Below are 20,219 nucleotides of genomic sequence, written 5' to 3'. Positions count from 1 at the left end.
ATTAGACCTGCGCGAACTTCAATTTCACCGAGATCATTGTTTAATGATTTAATTCACTCTGTATCTATTACTGACTATTCTCCTTGTGCTCATCCGTGACTATCTCTCCTAGAGCCATCGTCAATGGCTGCGCTGCAGTAGCCTTGATTGGATTAAGAGACACCCATGATACGTAGCGCACCCCGCTGGACAGTGTCTTGAGTGTTCTATAACTCCTTTTCTTCGCGAATTATATGGATCTACTCTATGGGTGTTCTGAAGGCAAAATTATGTAAGAGGTCATTCGGAGTTCAGGGAGCCTAATCATTCAAGCTTAGTATTATCTTCCTAGGCTTTTCTCATTCCTTCACTGACCTCAAGCTTATAATACTATATACATCATTGTTCTGGGTCCTTCATTACACTGGCTGACCCATCCATTTCCAGTGCCTTTGCCTCATCCATACTCTCATTCATCAAGCATCTCCTTCTCACTGCCCAGACACTCGTCATATGCCCAACTAACCACCACCCAAAAAGCACAGGCAATGCAACTTCATTCTGTACCCTACATCCACCTGACCATATCGTCATGAGAAGGGTCCAAGTGTTGTGCGCAGGCAACGCATAGGACCAACGATAGAAGCCTGCTGAGAGTTCAAAAGGCCAGATTGTGCTGGCGACGTTGAGGATAATCCAGGTGAGGAAAAAGAAGGCAAAGAATTTGGTGGGAACCACCACATCAAGTATTGAATCCACGACGAGGTAGCTGACCTCCATGTAAAACCAAAGACACATCCAGGTCTCAAAGAACTGGCCTCGAGAAGCGCCCCAGTCTTCGCGGAATGCCCAGATGTAACCAGACATACCAACTGCACACAGCAGAGTGTACACTTTGCTGATAATCAACCGAAGAACGTAGATGTCGCGCTTCGAAAGCTCGGTGAATACGCCAGTCTCAGTAAAGATGCCGTTCATGGCCATGGAAAAGAAGAATTGCATCAGGATCGGCATAACCATCGAGACGGTGTTGAACAGAACGCGGGATCCTTGGCTCGTAGGCATAAGGTCGATGGAAGAAGCTTCAATCGGGTTGAGAAATACGTTGGAAGAAATAGGGTCGCTGAGGTTGACGGCTGAACGTGCCTCATTGGCAACACGATAGTAGATCCGAGAGGCTGCGCTGACAAGGGCCCTCATACTGGGATCGATGACAGACGAAGTAATGACCGGATAGTAGATGCCGTTGAATATGTAAGAAATTGTTTTTCTCGGGTCATAATCAGTTATGTTTTTCCTCTGAATGGCGTCCATAAGACGAGTAGACGCGTCGGCGTGGGCGTAGATAGCTCCCCAGTAACCACCTTTGCAAACAGCTTCTTGCAGTAAAACTGGATTGGGATACTCGGATATCGACCGGTATTCAAGAGTGGGAAACGTTTTGGCTTCAAGCGCTTGATATGCGAGTGACAATGATTTTCCAATTTCAGCACCGTCATAGTCAACCGCCAGCACTTTCAACGCCCGAGCTCGGGAGCTGGATTTAAAGAGGACGCCGTAGAGGTAGGACATGTTTGCCAGGAAGAGAAGCTGCAATATGATCCCCACTATGGCAACTGGTATTATGAACTGAGGCCATCGTTGGAACCAATAAGGGGAGCGAAACGGTTTTCGGGAGGAGGCCCGTGGTGGGAATAGGGGCATGGTTGTTCAGAGGCAGGTCGGCCTATGAGGGGATTGAAGAAAATGCATGGATTCTATATGAGACGAGCGTAAAAACTAGCTGATTTGAAATGGGAAGAGGAGCCCAAGGTATTTTAAATAAATCGCTATTCCCCATCATGGGCTCGTAAAATCAGGTGGTGTTACCAAGCCTTGTCAAGCCAGGGGGGCCAGATGCCAGGCCAAGATCGAGAACCGGATCAAGTTGGTTCAAATCTTTACGAGCCTCCAAGACATCTGTTGGCGGATTCGGACCGCCTATAAGCAAAAATCATGGCTTGATGCCTTGGCATCTTTCGACTTGGAGTCAAGGTTCATCGTGCTCAGCCAACAACACAGTCCGCCCCTTCCAATGTCTCCGCTGGCATGCCCCAAGCGTCATCATGAGCCCTGGTGAAGTCTTCCAAATTGCCGATGAGTAAGCGGTAGATGTTGAAGAAAGGCCTAACGCCGAGTACCGAGTGGCCTGACAGGACAGGGTCCACTCGTAATCACTGTTAAGTACTGATTCAGTGCCTAGTCGGGAATTCATTCTTGATTCTGGGCTTTGATTCACAAAGATATTCTTCTTGAATCATCAAGAAATATCCTGGATCAAAGAGTCATGGGGCGGTTCCTCACACAGACACGTCTTGTGTCTCTGAAACCCCAGGGCAGTACAAAGCTTTCAAGATTGATGAAATTCAACCAAAGCGAATTACAGAGGCCATCACGAGTCGATAGTACTATAACCAAGTATCAATGTTTAGTTGGAAGCGGAAAAGGTAAAAGTCAGCTTGCGCCTAGAGCTTCAACCAAATCTATTTCTACCCAACGCCTTACCATGTCAAAACCTTCTCCTCGCTCCAACTACAAGAACCTTGCTTCAGAGTCTTGATCCATATTCTCCGGTGCTCTACATCAGTGACGATATTCATGTCGCAGACTCGAGATGAACTTGGGATGTCAAACTGAGTGCAAACTTGCCCCAACCCCTCCTCCTCCACACGAATCACCTCCTCAGCCACAAGAGAAGCACCTATACTATCCCAAACAGCCTCTCGTCTTGGAGCCGCTGTCAATATCGAGACTGCGCGACGACGAACGAGCGGATGACGGCATTTGAGTGCCACATAGTATAAGAGCGGAACAGTTCCAATGTCGACTGAGAACTGTGTTGTTGCCATTGACGATAGAAGTTCTCCCGCCTTGTTCACAATATTCGTAAAATCCTCCACAAACGAGTCAAAGTAAAGCTCATCATGAGAGAAGCTGGCAATAAAAATCATGCGCGCAGTGTGATGCCAGAGCTTCATTATCGTGACTCTTGGACTCTCTTGCTCCTCCACATCCTGGGTAGAGAGGAAAGCTTCAAAATTCTGCAGCCACTCTTCCAGACGGCGTTCCAGGTTCAAGGACTTGGAATAGCGTAGTGATCGTTCCAGCTTGCGGGACACTGAATCCGGAACGACGTAAGCTAGTAGAATATCGAGGGCCTTTCTGGCTTGTTGAAGACTTGTAAAAGGCTCCGAGGTCTCCTCTTCCGGTAAAGGCATGTGACACGGTAAATCCTGTATCATGGTTCGGGCCTGAAGCACCAAGCTTGTCCAGAGAGGTCCAAGTTGTGTTCGAATCATATATCCGCCCGGGGATGATACCGATGTCCCATTGACGAGAGGTCGCTTGCCTTCTGCCCATTGCGACATGACAAGCAAACTGCTCCTCAGATGTGTCTGAGCAGCAGAATAATCACCTCTCAGCCACTCAAACGTGACACATAGAATAGAGCAGAGTAGTGTGATTTCCAGGCTAGCCCAACCCTGAGTGGTTATGTGTTTATTGAGAAGACCGATGCCGACGCCATATTCGCCGATTGCTCTTTGTCTTAGCGTCAACGTGGATGAAGGGTAACTTGGCTCGGTGTGGGCGGTGTGAAAGCTTTCGTGAAGAGAACTCAGAGCGACCACCATTTGCCGCACGCACGGCTCACGGCGGCTGATTTGGAGAATCAAGGTACTCCATAGATCGCTCTCAAAGAACCCACAAAGTTCCGGGGCGGTTTTGTTCCGAAAGTAGTCCAGGGCTCGACACCCCTGCTCTGATAAGGAGGAGTCTCCAGATAGAACAAGGGAGCCAGCCGATGCAGGAAGTGGCGGCGACGTAGACGCATCTCTCAGAGCCAGAGGTGCTTCCTCTTTCGATTCCTTGATAGCGTACCCATCACACTGCCGACCAGTCTTGGTACAACGCTCGCAAGCTGGTCTAGTACGATCACACCTAACACGACGAATACTAGCAAAGCACCATCAGTAGCCGCATAAACAAGATAAGGCTGAACAAGGGGGGGATAGTTAAGCATACCGACAAACTCCACATCCCAATTTAGAGCGCGTATGCTTGGCCCTCTTTCGCGGAGGGCGGGCGTTAGCAGCGTCTGTTGGCATGGTCTTCAACGCGCGGTACCAAGAACGTCAAAAGACCGCGTGGGAGGAATAAAGATGAGATTCGAGTGGCTCGATCTGACCGAAACATGAAAAGTTGTGAGTCTGCGGACTCGGACATGATCATCTCTCCTTTGTCTCCGCGAATGCATGTTCCGCAGTGGGGATAATCTCAGCAGCGACATATTCTGATTGGTCTGTTCGTCTAAAAGCCAATCGCTTCTCGAAAGACGATCCCTGTCTGGGAATAGGGCGTCTTAGTATAGGTTCGGAGCTTACACGCAGAGACCACGGTGACGGCATGTTATAACGAGCCGCGTGGCTCATGGGAAAGCTTTTTGCATGCTAGAATCAAGTGCATAGCCATTCTAATGTACAATTGAATAAGCTCTGATTGGTTGGTTCGTTTAATGATAGGCCTCATGTTTTGATGTTCGAATATTTAAGAATGGGGAGCCTGCAGATGAGCTCACCACTTGTCAGGTTCAACCACGCCTCGAAACAGCCCTCAATAAGATCAACAACATCTTTTTAATCAGTCACGAGTTTATTACACATTGTCCAAGGCAGCTTATTTCACACACATTCATCATGACTATGGACATTCCCAACTTAGGCGGCAACGCCTTCTTCCTCGCCTGCCACGCCCTCCTCATACTCCCCCAGATCTACTACGGCATCCGTCACAAAACATGGGGGTTCCTCTTTGGAATGTTCTGCGGCCACGTACTTGAGATCATCGGTTATGTCGCTCGGATAAGAATGCATTTTCTGCATGACGAGTTCTTAATGTGAGTCTCGTCTCTCTATCAGACTGGCCACACCTTTAATACAATCCAGGTACATCGTCACGTTGACTATTGGCCCTGCCTTCTTCAGTGCAGCCATCTATCTCTGTCTAGCTCGAATCATCGCCGTCTACGGCGAAGGTTTCTCCCGCTTCAGCCCCCGCACATACACCATCACCTTTATGATTTCCGACTTTGTCGCTCTCATCTTCCAAGCTGCGGGAGGAGCCATTCTCGGAGGCGAAGACCCGACCAAGACCGATGCAGGCCTTGCCATCATCAAGACTGGACTCGCGGCCCACTTGGCTGCCATCTCCATCTTTGTCATCCTGGCGGGAGAGCTTGGGTTCCGGATTCATCGTAACCGAGACGCCTGGAACCCCAACTTTAGGGAGTTGCAGCGGTCCTGGCGATTCAAGATGTTTCTTATCTGTGAGTCAAAGCTGAGAGCACTTCTATACAGTACTTTTCTGACAACAAATAGGCCTCGCAGCTGCTACTCTGTGCATCCTGATCAGAACCTCGTACCGAGTTGCCGAACTCAGTGGTGGCTACGACAGCAAGCTAGCCAACGATGAAACGGCCTTCATGATCCTTGAGGGCGCCATGATTGTCGTTGCCACGGCCTGTCTACTCGCTGGCCATCCCGGTGTCTGCTTCGAGGGTCGATGGGAAGAGGCTGATTTCCAGTTGAGGAAGACTGGCGAGTCCGCTCAGTTTGAAAAGACAGAGTCTGATCCAGTTCCCCTGTCAGATGTCTAACCACTACGACGCCACCCGGATTCGGAAAGACAGAAACGCAATAGGCAAGGATTGGAGTTTGGCATAGTATAGACTTGGTTTTCCTTTGTTAGTGGGAGGGTTTAAGGATAGAGACAGGCCAGCCACCAAGGGCGGCTCGGAGACAACTGGGGCACTAGATTATTTTGATACGCAGTAACAGACATTCAAGTTGAAATTAGCTTCTATACAATACTGTTATGAATTTTAGATACGGGAAGGTAACCGAGACCATGATGGATTTAGCGATAAAATGTGTGTTTCGCCTGATATGAACAATCTAGATGGGCAACTTGCGAGCAAGAGAACCAGTTCCTATCCATCAATCTTGGTAATAGCCTGATTTGCAGTCTTTGCATCACCGCCAGCTCTGTCGATGCTAGCTCCATCTCCCTCAATCTTATCAGAGTTCTCCTCATCCTCCACCCTCGAAACATTACTAGGAACATCATAGCCATACTTGACAAGCTGGGGATTCCGGCTTCCCCACCAAAGCAGGCCAAGCTGCACAAGAATCGTCCCAAAGGTAAAGGCCGTGGAAAGAGGGAATCCAATCGGATACTTCGGGGCATCAGAAACTCTAAAGGCACGGAGAGGAATGGTAGCGTGACCAATGTAGACAATCATGACCGTGAGAGCCACGATGATAGCTCTAGCCTCGGGTTCCTTTCGAAGCAGTTCTGCAAACCATGCCATAAATGACGGGCTTCCCGCGTTGGTCGCATAAGTCATGAAATAGAAGCCCATGACGACTTTGTGGTCTGAAGGCCAAGCACAGAGAACACTGAGCATGATGCCGTGGAAAAAGGCAGAACCCACACTGATCTGCCATCGCCAGTGCTTCCAGTCAGAAAGACCGTTCAGAACCAAATTGGTGAGAATCTGAAGAGCGTAACCGCCGAGAGGGAGAATGTTGACCTGATAGGTGCTATACAGGCGATTTCCAGCGCTGTCAACCAGGCTCTCGAGATAGAGCACAAAGTACGAGTTGGCTCGATGCGCCCAGGCACTCATAGCAAAGGCGAGCAGGTAAAAGTAAGTCACCGGGTGAACGATGAGTTTTCGAAGCTTCTGCTTCAAGACGGAAGCGGGGATGAGCTTGGAGGTATTGGCGCCGAATTCGCCCATTCGCTCACGCGAAAGAGCCTTTTCCTCCTGCGTCAACCACTTGGCGCGGGTGTAGGCTGGAGTATCCGGGATGATGAAGAATCCAATGATGCCCTGGCCAATGGTGATGGCACCAGAGATGATGAAGAGCCACTGCCATCCAGCGATGCCGTGGACGCCGTTCATGTTGCGGTAGAGGGCAGCCTGCAGTGCTCCCAGGAACATGGCACCAGCCACATCAGAGACGTTGAAAAAGGCGATTCGAAGGGCAAGTTCGGTTGGTGTGTACCAATTGAAGATGAGAGAGACGACACTGGGCCAGAATACGGCAGAGAAGAGGCCAAGGAAGAAACGCAAGGCGTAGATGGTATGGGCGTTGGTAGCTTTGCAGGTGCTGCACTTGGTTAGTCGAATTATTTTTATCAATCCAGGTATGACCTACAAAGTGACAAAGAGTCCCCAGATGATTTCGCAGCAGGGAAGAAACAGCGAAGGTCGAACCTATATATATGTTAGTCGTTGCATCTCCATAAGCACTACTGAAAACTCACCTTGGTCTGAGCAAGCTGACCAGGAACAAGACCAATAGCATAACCAATAGAGAAAAAAGTATTAAACTCAACCAGCTCATTCCCATACAAGCTCAAAGCCTCTCTCATTCCCGAGACATAGGCCTGCGTAGTCGCCGACTGGTCCATCTCCTTCATGATGCCTGCCAGGAACGCCCAGGTGAGGAGGAGGCAATCGAGCTTGAAGAGCAGGACATGTTTGGGATCGCGGAAATATGGTATCTTCTTTGAGATGTGCTTGAAGATGCCGGATTGGACAGGCTGAGAGGTTTCTGTGGTAGCATCAGGAGATGCTGGTACTGAAGCGTTGGCCATGTTGCAGGGCTATCTCTCGCTTGTGCCGATGATCTCAAAAAGAAGCTCTCACATCCGATTTACAAAACCTCCAACCCAAGATGGAACCAACGTTTTATATAAAAACATCTTGTCGTAAGTCACATCGCTCACCTGAGTTTCGCAGGGGATCCGCGACCTGGTTTTTTGCCTTTCCAAGTCGTCGTGTCTCTCAAGATGGTCAATTAGCGGAGATTCGGCCCACGAGCGACGTGTTGCGTCCTTTGAGAGGCAAATGACGACATTGGTAGGTTCCCCAAAGGGGGAATTGTCATCGGGGAGCACCCGAATGCGACACGACATTTGCAGCGCTTACCCTTAAGCTTATTACTTTAATCGCGACGATTGTATTAAGCTGTGCCGCAATGATCAATGGGGAGAATCTAGACATGGCGTGGCTTGCTTGGAGACGCGAACAGCTGGAGCCAGACGCGGATGATCGCTGTCGGCGCGATCTAGTATGGCCCAGATAAGGAACTCTTGTGCGCGTATAAAAGAGCGGGCATGTCTCCGACATTGATGAAGAATTCCTCCCTTGCCTTGGCGTGAGTCTATTCTGCTGTTCATCCATTGTTACTCGCGGTGCAAGTTCTCTGCGGACTTCCCCCGGTCCCCTGTGCAAGGTGAGCACGCGATCAGGATAGACAACGCGAGTTTTTGATGTCGCAAGCCATGCGACGATTTATATGAGACGTTTTTTTTTTATAAGCCTGGCAGTCGAGTAGAAATATTGGCACACTGGATGGTAGCTATGAAGGAATTCGCCTCTTCTTTAGCGACGAAGGATTAGCTCGTAAGACAGGGCTCAACGCGACACGGCGATCGTCTTGGAGAACACCGATGGAACAAGCCTAGAACAAATGTTAAAATTGCAGGTTTGACAGGTATTATAGTCTATTTGATCAACCAACAGTGGCTTATTTTAGAGCCCAAATGTCAGCAATCCATGGTTCACGGGCGCAAGGTCAAGATTTAGCTTGTCTGACCTCGTTTGCCTACCCTAGAGCATCGGACCGAGCCGCTTTTCCCCCACGTTAATCGAGATATCAACGCCGATAGAAATGATATCTCAGAAATTCGGTTGAATGATTCGTAGCATTTTGTAATGATGCCTTACTACCACGTTGACGGCACTATCACACACAAACGAGATTTCTGCTGACTTTTCACACCGGCCGTTACGCGCAGCCACGAAAGTCAAGCTGACATCGCATCAACACCAAAAATGAGCGCTTCGACAATGGAGCTTCTCGAAGCCGCCATTTCCCCCAAATTGTCCTCAAGCAGCCAGGGAAGAATAAAAAGAAAAGAAACAAAAAGCAAAAAGCCTCAAACTTCGTTTTGAGGCAGTGACGTCACACGTTGGAGACGGTAACCCTCAATTTCTCCGAGCCTCACACGCTAACCACACGATGCATATAAAAACGCACTCCACCAAATGGTCAAAAACTTGGTCCTACCCTCACTCCACGTCTCGTCCACGAGCCTTGGTCACGATGGGAGCATGAATATGTCATTGTGGAACACAAATTCCAATTCTGGCTTCAACAGCATCTTACACACAGACGACGCGACCACTTTCAGAATAATTCCATCGTCAATGTTGGGCCATTTGCATTTGCATGACAGACACAAAACACAATACGTACTCCATCGCCAAGCATCGCATCGAAGAGGCGCAGCTCCATTACCCACCATCCTGACTCCCGGACACTCCGTCATGAAACGTAAGGGCGACAGACGGTGGGTTGCCATACCGTAAAAATCTCCACAGGCATAAAAAAGCCTCGACCAGAATCAGAATCAGGTGGGCTGAGCAGAGCCTCTCTTGGCTCATGTGCATGCACTCGGGAATCTATTTACGTATGCCGTCGAGATCCTGGACGCATCGCAATGCACCACTCTTACCGCATGGAATTGCAAGCGCGTGGTCAATGTCAGAGGGTGGAAAGACGGGGTGGAAACGGAGGATGGGGAATGGAATGGCGCATGATAACAGTCTCCATCATATAATGGAGGAGTTGGGCACTGAAGCTCCATAAGTAGGGCAAAATGGAGTTTCGAGTGGGATGATGGTACGGGGTCGGAGATGGGGTAGAGGCCACTCACTCACTCCACCAGTCCGTAACATATCGAACGAAACCCATGGCGAGTTCACGATGCTCCGGAGATTCGTGGCGTTGTTGTTGATGAGGCAGCCAAGGGCAAGGTGCCCGGAAACGGCCACCGAACACACACAGCAACCAACAGATTTCTTGGCTATTAGCAAGGGCTGGGATTAACTGAACCGGTGGGGAATCTTTTCTTTTCTTCTGCGGCAAGCAAGGCAAGCCATCGATACGACCAGCAGGCTTCTGTACATGAACGGTTCCATTCCCCATTCGCTTCGGCCAGAACGGTCTCGGTCAAGGGACCCATGGGGGACTGACCATTCATTACTCGCGGCCGCATTGCGTTGCCTTGTCACCCAACGGAACACGTCCGTTTTCTCTAGCGCGGCTACGAAGTAATTAATTATGGATACCGAAAAACTTCTAGAGCGCGTTCCGTCCGTAACCGAGCTTTTCCCAGATCAGACAAGGGGAGAGGAGACCGACCCCCCCTGGAAGCGGGATTTCTCTTCAGCTGTGTCTCGTCTTTCCTTGGTCCCCCCTGAGTGTGAAGAGAGAAAGAGAGGGAAGCCCTGACCAAGACCTTTTTCACTTCTTTGTTGTTTGGTTCAAGGCCCGTAATTATCTTGTTGGCATTGGCTTCTGATTCGGCACCTGCGAGACACACACACACAACAAGACACATCCCACCACCGCCCACCAAACCGACCGACCGGATCGATCGATCAAACACCCACCACCCCTTCCAATCTGTCTGCAAAATGTCTGGCCTCGACGCTCCTGAAGTTGCCGCCGCCTACGATGCCGTGCGATCGGACAAGGATGAGACCAACTGGCTCCTCATCTCGTACGCATCAGCCGTGGGCAACAAGCTGAGCCTCACAAAGACGGGCACAGGCGGTCTGTCTGAGCTGGTGAAGGAGCTGGACGACGGCCAAGTCCAGTACGGCTACGTGCGCGTCGAGTACGCCAACGACAAGGAGAGCACGCGCGTCAAGTTCGTGCTCGTGGTCTGGATCGGCGAGAGCACAAAGGTGATGCGCAAGGCCAGGGTCAGCATCGAGAGCGGCGACGTCAAGCGCCAGCTCGCTCACCACAGCATCGCCGTCACCACGGGGGACCGCGGCGAGCTGGACGAGGGGGACATTGTGACGCGGCTGAGGAAGGCTGGCGGTGCTGATTACAACGGAGGACGGGGTTGATACCGACGGTGAACGGGCAACGGGTAGTATCAGCCTCCCGGGGGGAGTTAGAAACAGGCATCGGATCACACTACCGATCACGTGCCGGCAAATGTCTGCTGGAATACCGGTTCAGGCTCAAGAGCACGCGACTATAGGGAGGATGTGTTTAGATCAGGAGTGAGAGAGCAAAGCCAGAGAGAGGCCCCCGTCCTGTCTGGGAACTGTTCCAGGACCACACACACACAGCAACAATCATCGACTATCACGAACCAGCCACACGGAGTCCCAGCCGGCATTCCCAGACTATCATCCATTCGAGCGCTAACCCAGATACTGGTAATTGCCATCAACACACACAGGAAGAGCACGGTTCCCCATGGTCTGACGATTTGATATGATGGGGTCATCAATCCACCACAGACAGGATCAAGGGTTGTTTTGCAAAGCACCAGTCTCTCTCAGCCCTTTGCCCCCCTCGTCGTCGTCCTTGACTGCCGTCATCTGTGTTTCCATAATCAAGTCGATAATTGCGTTCCGCTGTCCTTATCCCACAATCGCATTATCCCCACAGACGCAGACACACACTCTCACACCCTTCCAGAAAGCCAATTCTCAGCTCTAATGTTGTGCTACCCAACTTGCAATAAACAACGTCTACGCCGATTCGTCCATCTTCTTGTCATTCCATGTGATTGATTGAACGCCTCGTATTACCACCGACGAGACCTGTTTAATACAGAGTCCAATTGGACAGATTCTCACCCTTGGCTGAAAGCTTGGCCCAGAACCACAACCACCCCAAGCAAACCCTGGCCACCCCATCAGTAATCTCCTTCCGGTTTGAGCCATCAACCCCGAACGCTCGTTCGGCCAGGCCGCCCGGTGCGCCCACTATCCCCATGTAGCTGACCCAGGGTATGACGTCTGGGGCTCCCACTCGCCGTGCTTCCCCGTCAGGGTCTCGCCGAGGCGTTACGTTTTCGGGCATCGTGGAAAACGCCTCAGAAGGAATAGCCCTCCACAGATTTCCAGCGACAAACAGGGGGCCCCACGCAGGTAAGCAGTAGCCTCTTGTCTGCCAAGGATCATGATCGAATAGGCTTTCGAGCCGTGCCACACCTCGGCCTGCGGCGTTGGGTGAGGCACAAGTCAAAACAACGCCTGTCCGCGGGCTTTATTTTTCTTACTAGACCCTTCTTGCTTCTCTTGAACCGTTCCTTGTCTACAATCCCTTCCCTTCCCTTCCTTTCTCCGACGTCCCGAGAGAAACAATCTCGGTCAACAATACCGTCCTCTACCGTGTCCTATCGCATCGTATCCTACCCTTGGCGGTGCCACGTGTGGAATCACTCCCTTGCCTCCGCACCCGCATTATCATTCCTTTTTCCTGACCCCGACGTCCTCCTCCCCCCCCTTGTCACACACCTTATCTTCTCGGTCTTGTCTTTTCCGTCCCTTGTCTAGTGTCCCCTCTCGCGACTCGTCGCATTGCCACTACCTGAACCTACTAATTCACCTGCATCCCCTCCCCCATCCCATCGGATCCTCCTCTTGGCTTTCCTCTTTCGCAACAACCATTCCTTTTTCTTTTTTTCCTCTTTATCCTCCTCTCAATCCCTCGACGGGAAGACGTCAATCCGATCCCTCGACTCCTCTCTCAACTCTGGAGCGACCCTAATACCAAACTCCTCGGCTGGTCTCGACAACCTCTCCCACCTCGCCATACACCCCCGTCATGTCGTCGCCCATCGGCAAGCGCGACTCGGCCAGCAGCAGTAACGGAGCCATGGATCCCAAGTCTGAGCAGGTGCGCCGGGGTTCTAAAACCTCGGTCGGCAACACTGCTGGCGCCGACCAGCTCCTCGAGAACCTGGGCTACAAGCCTGAGCTGTCGCGTAACCGCTCGACTCTCCAGGTCGCCTTCATGTCATTCGTCCTGGCCTCGATCCCCTACGGTCTCGCGACTACCCTGGTGTACCCCCTCATCGGTGGCGGTCCCGTCAACATCATCTGGGGTTGGGTTGCCGTGTCTCTCATCATCGTCTGTGTTGCCGCGTCCCTGGGTGAAATCACCAGCGTCTATCCTACTGCCGGAGGTACTTACCGTGTTCCGTCCCCTCAACTTTTACCGTGTTGCTCTATATCCCTTCCGGCTCGCGACCCTTTCTTCTTTTGTCCTTGCTGCTCTTAATGTGACCATGTGATTGATCGCGTATTAGGTGTCTACTACCAAGCCTTCATGCTTGCTCCCGCCCGCTGGCGGCGCATTGCAAGCTGGATCTGCGGCTGGCTGTACGTGGTGGGAAACATCACCATCACTCTTGCTGTGAACTTTGGTACCGCCCTGTTCTTCGTCGGCTGCATCAACGTCTTTGAAAAGAAGGACGGCTCCGGCGTCTTGTCGGGCGAGGCCTACCAGGTCTTCCTGATCTTCCTCGCCATCACCCTGCTGTGCAATGCCGTCTCTTCTCTGGGCAACCGCTGGCTTCCCTGGATCGACGTGAGACTCCTGTGTGCTCTCCTTCCCCGTGAACTCTGCTAACTGATGTGCTTTAAAGACTGCTGCCATCTTCTGGACTTTTGCCGGTGTCATTGCCATCGTTGTCTGCGTCCTAGCTATTGCCAAGAACGGCCGTCACGATGCCAAGTGGGTCTTCACTCACTTCGAGGCCAGCTCTGGCTGGCCCGATGGCTGGTCTTTCTGCGTTGGTCTTCTTCACGCTGCCTACGCTACCTCGTCCACCGGCATGATTATCTCGTGAGTCTCCTGGCAGTCGACTTGTTGTAATAGACCATCTAGGTGTACTAACACGGTCCCAGCATGTGCGAGGAGGTTCAGCAGCCTTCCACCCAGGTCCCCAAGGCCATGGTCGCTACCATCTTCATCAACACCTTTGCCGGTCTCCTCTTCCTTATCCCCCTGGTCTTCGTGCTTCCCGACATCGCCGAGCTCATCACCAGCGCCCAGCCCGTGCCCGCCATCATCAAGAGCGCCGTTGGCTCCGCCGGCGGTGCCTTTGGCCTGGTCTTCCCCCTCATGGTCCTCGCTATCATCTGCGGTATCGGCTGCACCACCGCTACCTCGCGATGTATCTGGGCCTTTGCCCGTGACGGTGCCATTCCCGGTGCCCGGTGGTGGTCCAAGGTCAACCACCAGCTCGACGTTCCCCTCAACGCCATGATGCTCAGCATGGCTGTCCAGATCATTCTGGGTGTCATCTACTTTGGTTCTTCGGCTGCCTTCAACGCCTTCTCGGGTGTCGGTGTCATCTGCCTGACAGCCTCCTATGCCACCCCCATCGCTATTTCTCTCGCCACTGGCCGCAAGCAGGTCAAGACTGGATCCTTCTACCTCGGCACTCTTGGCACCGTCGCCAACGTCATTGCCATTGGTATGTGTTCATCTCCTAAAACTTGATAACAACAACTGACTTACTCTTTAGCCTGGTCCCTTCTGGCCCTGCCCCTGTTCTGCATGCCTTCCGCTATCCCCGTCACCGCCGAGACTGTCAACTACGCCCCCGTGGTCTTTGTGTTTGCCTGCCTCGTCTCCGGAATCTGGTACTGGGTCTGGGGCCACAAGAACTACGCTGGTCCCCCTACCCACGATGAGTAAATCCACCAACCTGGTAGGATCTAGCTGCTTTGCAGTCTGCTTCAGCCCTTTCCGCCTCACATTCTTGAGGAGTACATTATAGTGTTTGGAGAACGCCGGCGCGACATGTTTGATACCCCCTCATCTGCTCGACATCAAGGGCTGTGAACGCTCTCTAAGCAAGAAAGAAGATATGTTGAATAATATGAGATCCGTTCGAGCTTTGCTTCATCCCATGACCTTGAGTCGGGCTTGATGTCTGGAACACCTCGATAGAGAAGTCGAGCCAGGATCAGTACATAGTTTTATAATACCAAGCATTACGGCTTCCCACAGTTGCCAAGGCGTATTCCACAAGTTTATCTCACTATGCCTTTAGTGCGTGCTCCAAGCGAGGTCATTTCACAGCGTGTTGACTCGTACCGAAAGCATGAAGACATAATGTTTTACGATATGGGCTTTGATGCTTGTTCATGGCTGCGCTTGGCTAATATGAGTGATGACCTCCTGAATAGAGGTGCTATGATCATCAGTAGACTCAATAGTGATTCAAAGACGGCCAACGCAAACCCAACAGCTGCCTGGGTCGCGCTGGTACAGTCAAGTTACACGCCATGAGGCAAACAGGTATCAAAACTCTCAATCAAACCAAACTAGACGTAGGATTCTTGTGAGACGTAACTCCAGCGATGGATAAGATCCATACCGTGAATTACACCCATGCCAGTTATATATAAACTTGTCGTTATCCACATAATCCGTGTCGTTAAAATCTTTAATCAGCCCTATTAAACTCGCGTTGTTGCTCCTCATCCTTTTGACTGGCATCCTTTTTTACATAGGTTGAGACTATATACCTACCGGTTTGGCTTGCTCTCCCCCTCTATGTTCTAGGCTGGCAAGATGGAATAAATGTAGTCTACAGAATCTCATAGTGAAGCACCCGGTCCATAAATATCTCTATTATGGTGTAAGGTATCTTGCCTGTCCAATACTCTCCCAAGTGCCCCGGGGCTCAATACGGCTGTACCGTGCCAAAATCGCATCTAATTATGCGCATCAGCTGCATAGCCAGTATTATTAGGTTGCATGCTGAACCATAGAAAAGCTGGCTAGGATCATTTAGCCCTATAGTAAGGTGATGGATGCTTCTTGAATATCATGATAGCTCGAATGACGGCATCGGCCACACTAACAAGGACCACAGTTATCAACACATACGGATATTGTATCTCTGCGACTCTGTTCAGACTGCGCTTAGGGCCCCAGTATCAGCCCTGACTGAAGCCTGCGGAGATAGCCAATTCCAAGAGGAGAAGCTGGTGCACAAAGGCTTCTCCGTCTTTCACATCAATCACATGATAGCTCTTGTCTTCCAGGCCGAAATGAGATCATGATGAAGCAAAACCACCCATGAAAGCATATGATTTCTTCTGCGTAATAGCTATTCGATACAGTGTCCTTATGAGTGTTAAGTAAATCATTGGAGCTACCTGGCCTGAGCGAGATGGGATATGCGTTTACCTCCTTAGGAGATAAGAATCATTCTGAAGGCTCATGTATCGACGGATTCGAAATATCTTTATATAATGCCCCATAATCAGTAACTTTACGCGAGTCGTCAACCTTTCGATACCGTTCCATGTCAATGCTGTCTCCCTGGGGCTCTGGGTGGCGAGCTATCCTTGTGGCATAGCTGACGAGGCCAGGGGACTGATGGCAAGGTTGAGCAATATTCAGATATTATTGGAAGTAATGAGATATTTGGTAGTCTTATCTTATCCCTTCGCATGGATAGAATGTTCTCATGGGCATGAAGCGATGTAGGAGAGCTTATGTGCCATACAGAGCTGTTGCTTGGTCTACAGCACCAGCTTGCCATCTTACTCCCAAAAAGCATCCACAAAGCACCTCAGAACTCACACATGCATTGAAAGGATATATCTTCGCAATGTGTGTACTGAGGATGTTGGGTTTCAAAGCTGAGACTTGAGATTGTCACATTGCTGCAAGGATATACCAGTCAAGGTGAGCCCCGAATCAGCCTGTCAGAACCTCGAAAAGGAACCATCAAAATTCCCGGCTTGTGGCCTAGGGTATCTGCTCTCGATAGTTCTTAGTCTGGGCTGACTTCACGATTATAGAACACTTCCAGGCAACATGAAGCAAGGAAATCATGACCTTAGGCCTCATATATTTCATGATCGGGGATAGCTTGGTTACTAAAAAGAAATCTCCGTTCTCTTAGAGATCTAACCTAATTTCTACCTAGTATAGAGTTTTTCAATTTATTTCAGAAGTCAACTAACTACTCACAAGTGGAAGCACCTTCAAAGTGACGGACAGCTGGTTTACCAACTATCAACGGATAACAAAGATCATGATAAGGATGTGGATATCGTCATCCTTCACCTGTTCCTCCCATGGGTTTATCCATTGCGTGTTCCGAGTTGGGAGCGAGGTGCATTTACCCGGAAAGAGGGATATAAGATGGCGTAGTAAGGCAAGGACGCAACTGCAGCTGGCCGGATTATCTCTCTCGGTGGTACACCCTCCATACCAATCTCCAGACATGGATTGCTTTACTTCCGAATCCTGTTACCTTGAAAATCCGGGGCAAACAGTGATGAGGCTGCGCCATTACCGAGGGTAAACGGACTCATGCTCGGCTCCGAGATCAACCTATATCTACCTACTTGAATAGCCAAAGCCACAACGTGAGCATCTTCTCTTCGACCTATCAAAATAAGCTCAATTCTTCTTCCCCGCAAAGTATGCAGGGTCTTGACTTCTGCAAAATGCATCGTGTTAAAGTTCCCTACAGTTGCTGTACCACTCTATTCCAGAGCATCACAACCCAAGTATCATGCCCTTATACCCTCACAAACACTCCTGCAAAACAACTCCGAGTCACGTCATCTATGTAGTAGAGGGCCTCAATAAACCACCGTGGGGGAATCGTGTGAGTCGCATCCCCAGACGGATAGCTTCGGATGATTGTCAAGACATGAACAGGTGATCACTGCTTCAGATATCCTGCCATCGGCCGTCGGCACGATAAAGGGATTCCACAGGCCACTGTATCTGCGGCAAAGCTGTGCGACATTACCGGTGAACACGTTCAGAGAAAGAAGGTGGCCAAGGGAGGAGGGGCGCCACGCATATGCCGTGATACCATGCCCTTTTCTTCGGGCCCTGGCACGCATCTTCTTTCCATGTCCTGCATGATATCCATGAGCCCATTACCTGTTCACCGGCTGAGGCTGGTAATATTCGGTCAGTAGAGGTTGTCCTCAGGTCTCGTGATGATTTGCATGACATGTGCAGTGTTTGAGTCGAGATTATTGGACAATTGGCCTGAATCGTACAGCGACAGTCCGGTCAAGCCGGGCTCACAACCAGTCGTCAACAAGCGCAGGGCATGTCAACCGGCTTCAATGGGATTGGTAAGCAGTCATCGTAGGTGGCACAATAGCGTGGCTCTGGTTCCCAGCTTCTTGGCTGTATCACTTGAAAGTGTTACATGGAGAAGCATCAACGGACACTCACCGGTTCGAGACGCGGCTTTGAATTGCGATCGACCCATTGCTTACTCGAGAGCATCTTGGTACAGGTACTTTACTCCTACCCCGACATTGGGGATATTGTCATCCGTTGTAGTAAGCAACTCCAAGTATATCAACATTCAGCCTAATGTCCAACCCCGATAATGCTGCTTCACCATTGAGCCGGTTTACACAGCAGCAAGAGACTTTGTGCAACGTCCATATCAGCAGAGAACATTCACTATCAATTCATCAATTCTACCGAATAACCGAGCTCGAGGTCGCACAGCTGCCCCTGTCTTCAGCTCATGCTGTAGGCCATGTTCCCCTCAAAGGGGGGGAGTCAGATGGCCCGGGCCGTCGACAAAGGGTGTGTACAAAAAAGATGAGGAGCAGAGGAGATCTAGAACTGGTCAGATATATAGTTTCAACGTGCACTAGTGCGTTGCTCCGACTCGAACGTGAGAAAAAACTGATGGGACGCTCAGACGGGGAGGTCGTGTCAAGGGCCGTTGAGGGCGCTTGTCATCTGGTGCTGGCACACATCACAAGACCCATTGGGGCAAGGCTCAGGTGCCTGGACAGCGAGGAGTGTTTTGAACCTTGGGGGAAGGCTACCCTATCCGGGCCCAGGACTGCGTCCTCCGGATCGTCCAGCGTAGCATCTGAGATGGTTACATTTGCCCGCTTGCTGCAACGCATATCCAAGGAGGAGAAGCATCTGCCGAGAGCGAATGACTTGGATTGGCAATCAATGCAAAAAGACACGGTTCAAGACTATCGACACTAGCAGATTCCTTCCGATAGAGCCTCCTCCTCCACCTCCCTTGCATGCGTGCCATCTCCGAGTCGAGTCGTGAGGAGGCAGACAAGATGAGGCGGTGAAGGGGGCTCCCGTGTGCAATGGTTACAGCGGGCTTGGGCTGGGCAACGCTCCGTGTGGCGGTCGTGAATTAACTTAGATTGTGGTGGCTCGCGCGATGTTATGTTGTTGGTGCCACCGACTGAGGGGAAGCTTCGAGACTGACTTCAACAAAAGCTGGTGGCAAAGCGTCTCATTCAATTGATCTCTTGCGTGAAATTTAGAGGGATGAGATAATTACGTAAATGAGGAAAAAAGGTTAGAATGAGGGATATATCACCACCAAAAAAGAGATGAGATACTTCTTCTCTGTGCAAGTTGCATGTTGTGGCGGTTATTTCGAGGTTGCGTCCCCCAATTACTACTGTACCATAGCACACTTCTCCTCCCTACAACTAGCTAACAAAGGCCCGGAAAGTGGGCTCCGGGGGGGGACCCAAGAGCGCGGCGACGGTGGTGCTAGAGGCTCGTCTACCCGCCTTGGTGAGACCATCTGAACGGGCCAGCACTGGATTTAGCTCCGGCCCCTCTTTCTCATGGGGCACTGCAGGCGCTGAGATGCTTGGCATCTTGGAAGCAAGCAAGGCAGAGCAAATGAGCCGTGTTGGACTCACCGTGCGCCCCGAGCAATCCCTGGCCCACTCGGCCGACTAGTATCTTTATTTGCGCGATTCACATACTAGAGCCCGATGACGGTGACCTTGAATCGATGCACAATACGTCATTCACTGTCATCTTTGATCGCCGATGGGAAAGGGGGAGCAAATCCTGGAGGTAAAAGACCCAGGTCTTGAAGACAGGCAAGCAAAAAATGAAGATATTCGTTGGGGACAAAACCACCGAAAAATCAAACCTAGAAATAGAAAAAGAGAGTGTGTGGTGTCGTCCCCTGTGCCTGAGTCCAAAAGGGAAAAAGAGGCAAACCTATCCGTAAACTGAACAAGACCTTTGCTGATCCGAGGCCCGAGCCTCATGGGCCGGCAACCACTTGGACTCTTTGTGGCTTGCCTTTGAAGTCGTATCCATAAGATGATGGAGGGGGTGATGGCTTGGTAGAGTAGCAGCGGGGAGAAAAGGCGTACGCCTCGCGCTGTGGATCGAATGCGGGATGCCCCAACTAGACATGGCCGACTCGTGCAGGGCAGGGCGGCGGCGTCTACACCATCTCACAAGAGAAACCAGGAGGCAAGGCGGGTGAGGGAGCTCATCATCAGGCCGATTCGG

General features: G+C 50.9%; 6 protein-coding genes across 6 annotated transcripts; 3 read left to right on the top strand and 3 right to left on the bottom strand.

Moving 5' to 3' along the window:
• Nucleotides 1-67: 67 nt before the first annotated feature.
• Nucleotides 68-1,551, bottom strand: NCS54_00621400 (DUF3533 domain-containing protein; the record flags this gene model as incomplete). Its single annotated transcript, XM_053151687.1, has 2 exons — nt 68-108; nt 618-1,551. The coding sequence occupies 2 exons, from the start codon at nt 1,549-1,551 to the stop codon at nt 68-70; spliced, it is 975 nt and encodes a 324-aa protein (XP_053007662.1).
• A 968-nt stretch (nt 1,552-2,519) lies between these two features.
• On the bottom strand, nt 2,520-3,386 carry NCS54_00621300 (Zn(2)-C6 fungal-type domain-containing protein; the record flags this gene model as incomplete). Its single annotated transcript, XM_053151686.1, has 1 exon — nt 2,520-3,386. One exon carries the CDS (start codon nt 3,384-3,386, stop codon nt 2,520-2,522), a length of 867 nt encoding a protein of 288 aa, XP_053007661.1.
• A 1,326-nt stretch (nt 3,387-4,712) lies between these two features.
• NCS54_00621200 (Hypothetical protein) lies at nt 4,713-5,671 on the top strand (the record flags this gene model as incomplete). The annotated part of the gene is made up of 3 exons (XM_053151685.1): nt 4,713-4,912; nt 4,962-5,341; nt 5,394-5,671. The coding sequence occupies 3 exons, from the start codon at nt 4,713-4,715 to the stop codon at nt 5,669-5,671; spliced, it is 858 nt and encodes a 285-aa protein (XP_053007660.1).
• A 333-nt stretch (nt 5,672-6,004) lies between these two features.
• NCS54_00621100 (Hypothetical protein) lies at nt 6,005-7,680 on the bottom strand (the record flags this gene model as incomplete). Its single annotated transcript, XM_053151684.1, has 3 exons — nt 6,005-7,190; nt 7,239-7,297; nt 7,348-7,680. 3 exons carry the CDS (start codon nt 7,678-7,680, stop codon nt 6,005-6,007), a joined length of 1,578 nt encoding a protein of 525 aa, XP_053007659.1.
• Nucleotides 7,681-10,570: 2,890 nt separating this feature from the next.
• On the top strand, nt 10,571-11,011 carry NCS54_00621000 (Hypothetical protein; the record flags this gene model as incomplete). Its single annotated transcript, XM_053151683.1, has 1 exon — nt 10,571-11,011. The coding sequence occupies one exon, from the start codon at nt 10,571-10,573 to the stop codon at nt 11,009-11,011; it is 441 nt and encodes a 146-aa protein (XP_053007658.1).
• A 1,717-nt stretch (nt 11,012-12,728) lies between these two features.
• Nucleotides 12,729-14,609, top strand: NCS54_00620900 (Hypothetical protein; the record flags this gene model as incomplete). Its single annotated transcript, XM_053151682.1, has 5 exons — nt 12,729-13,089; nt 13,213-13,493; nt 13,552-13,751; nt 13,814-14,385; nt 14,437-14,609. The coding sequence occupies 5 exons, from the start codon at nt 12,729-12,731 to the stop codon at nt 14,607-14,609; spliced, it is 1,587 nt and encodes a 528-aa protein (XP_053007657.1).
• Between the last annotated feature and the right edge of the window lie 5,610 nt (nt 14,610-20,219).

The sequence above is a fragment of the Fusarium falciforme genome, chromosome 4, assembly GCF_026873545.1.
Source record: "Fusarium falciforme chromosome 4, complete sequence".
Classification (NCBI taxonomy): Eukaryota; Fungi; Ascomycota; class Sordariomycetes; order Hypocreales; family Nectriaceae; genus Fusarium; species Fusarium falciforme.
This window is presented reverse-complemented; position numbering and strand designations above follow the sequence as displayed.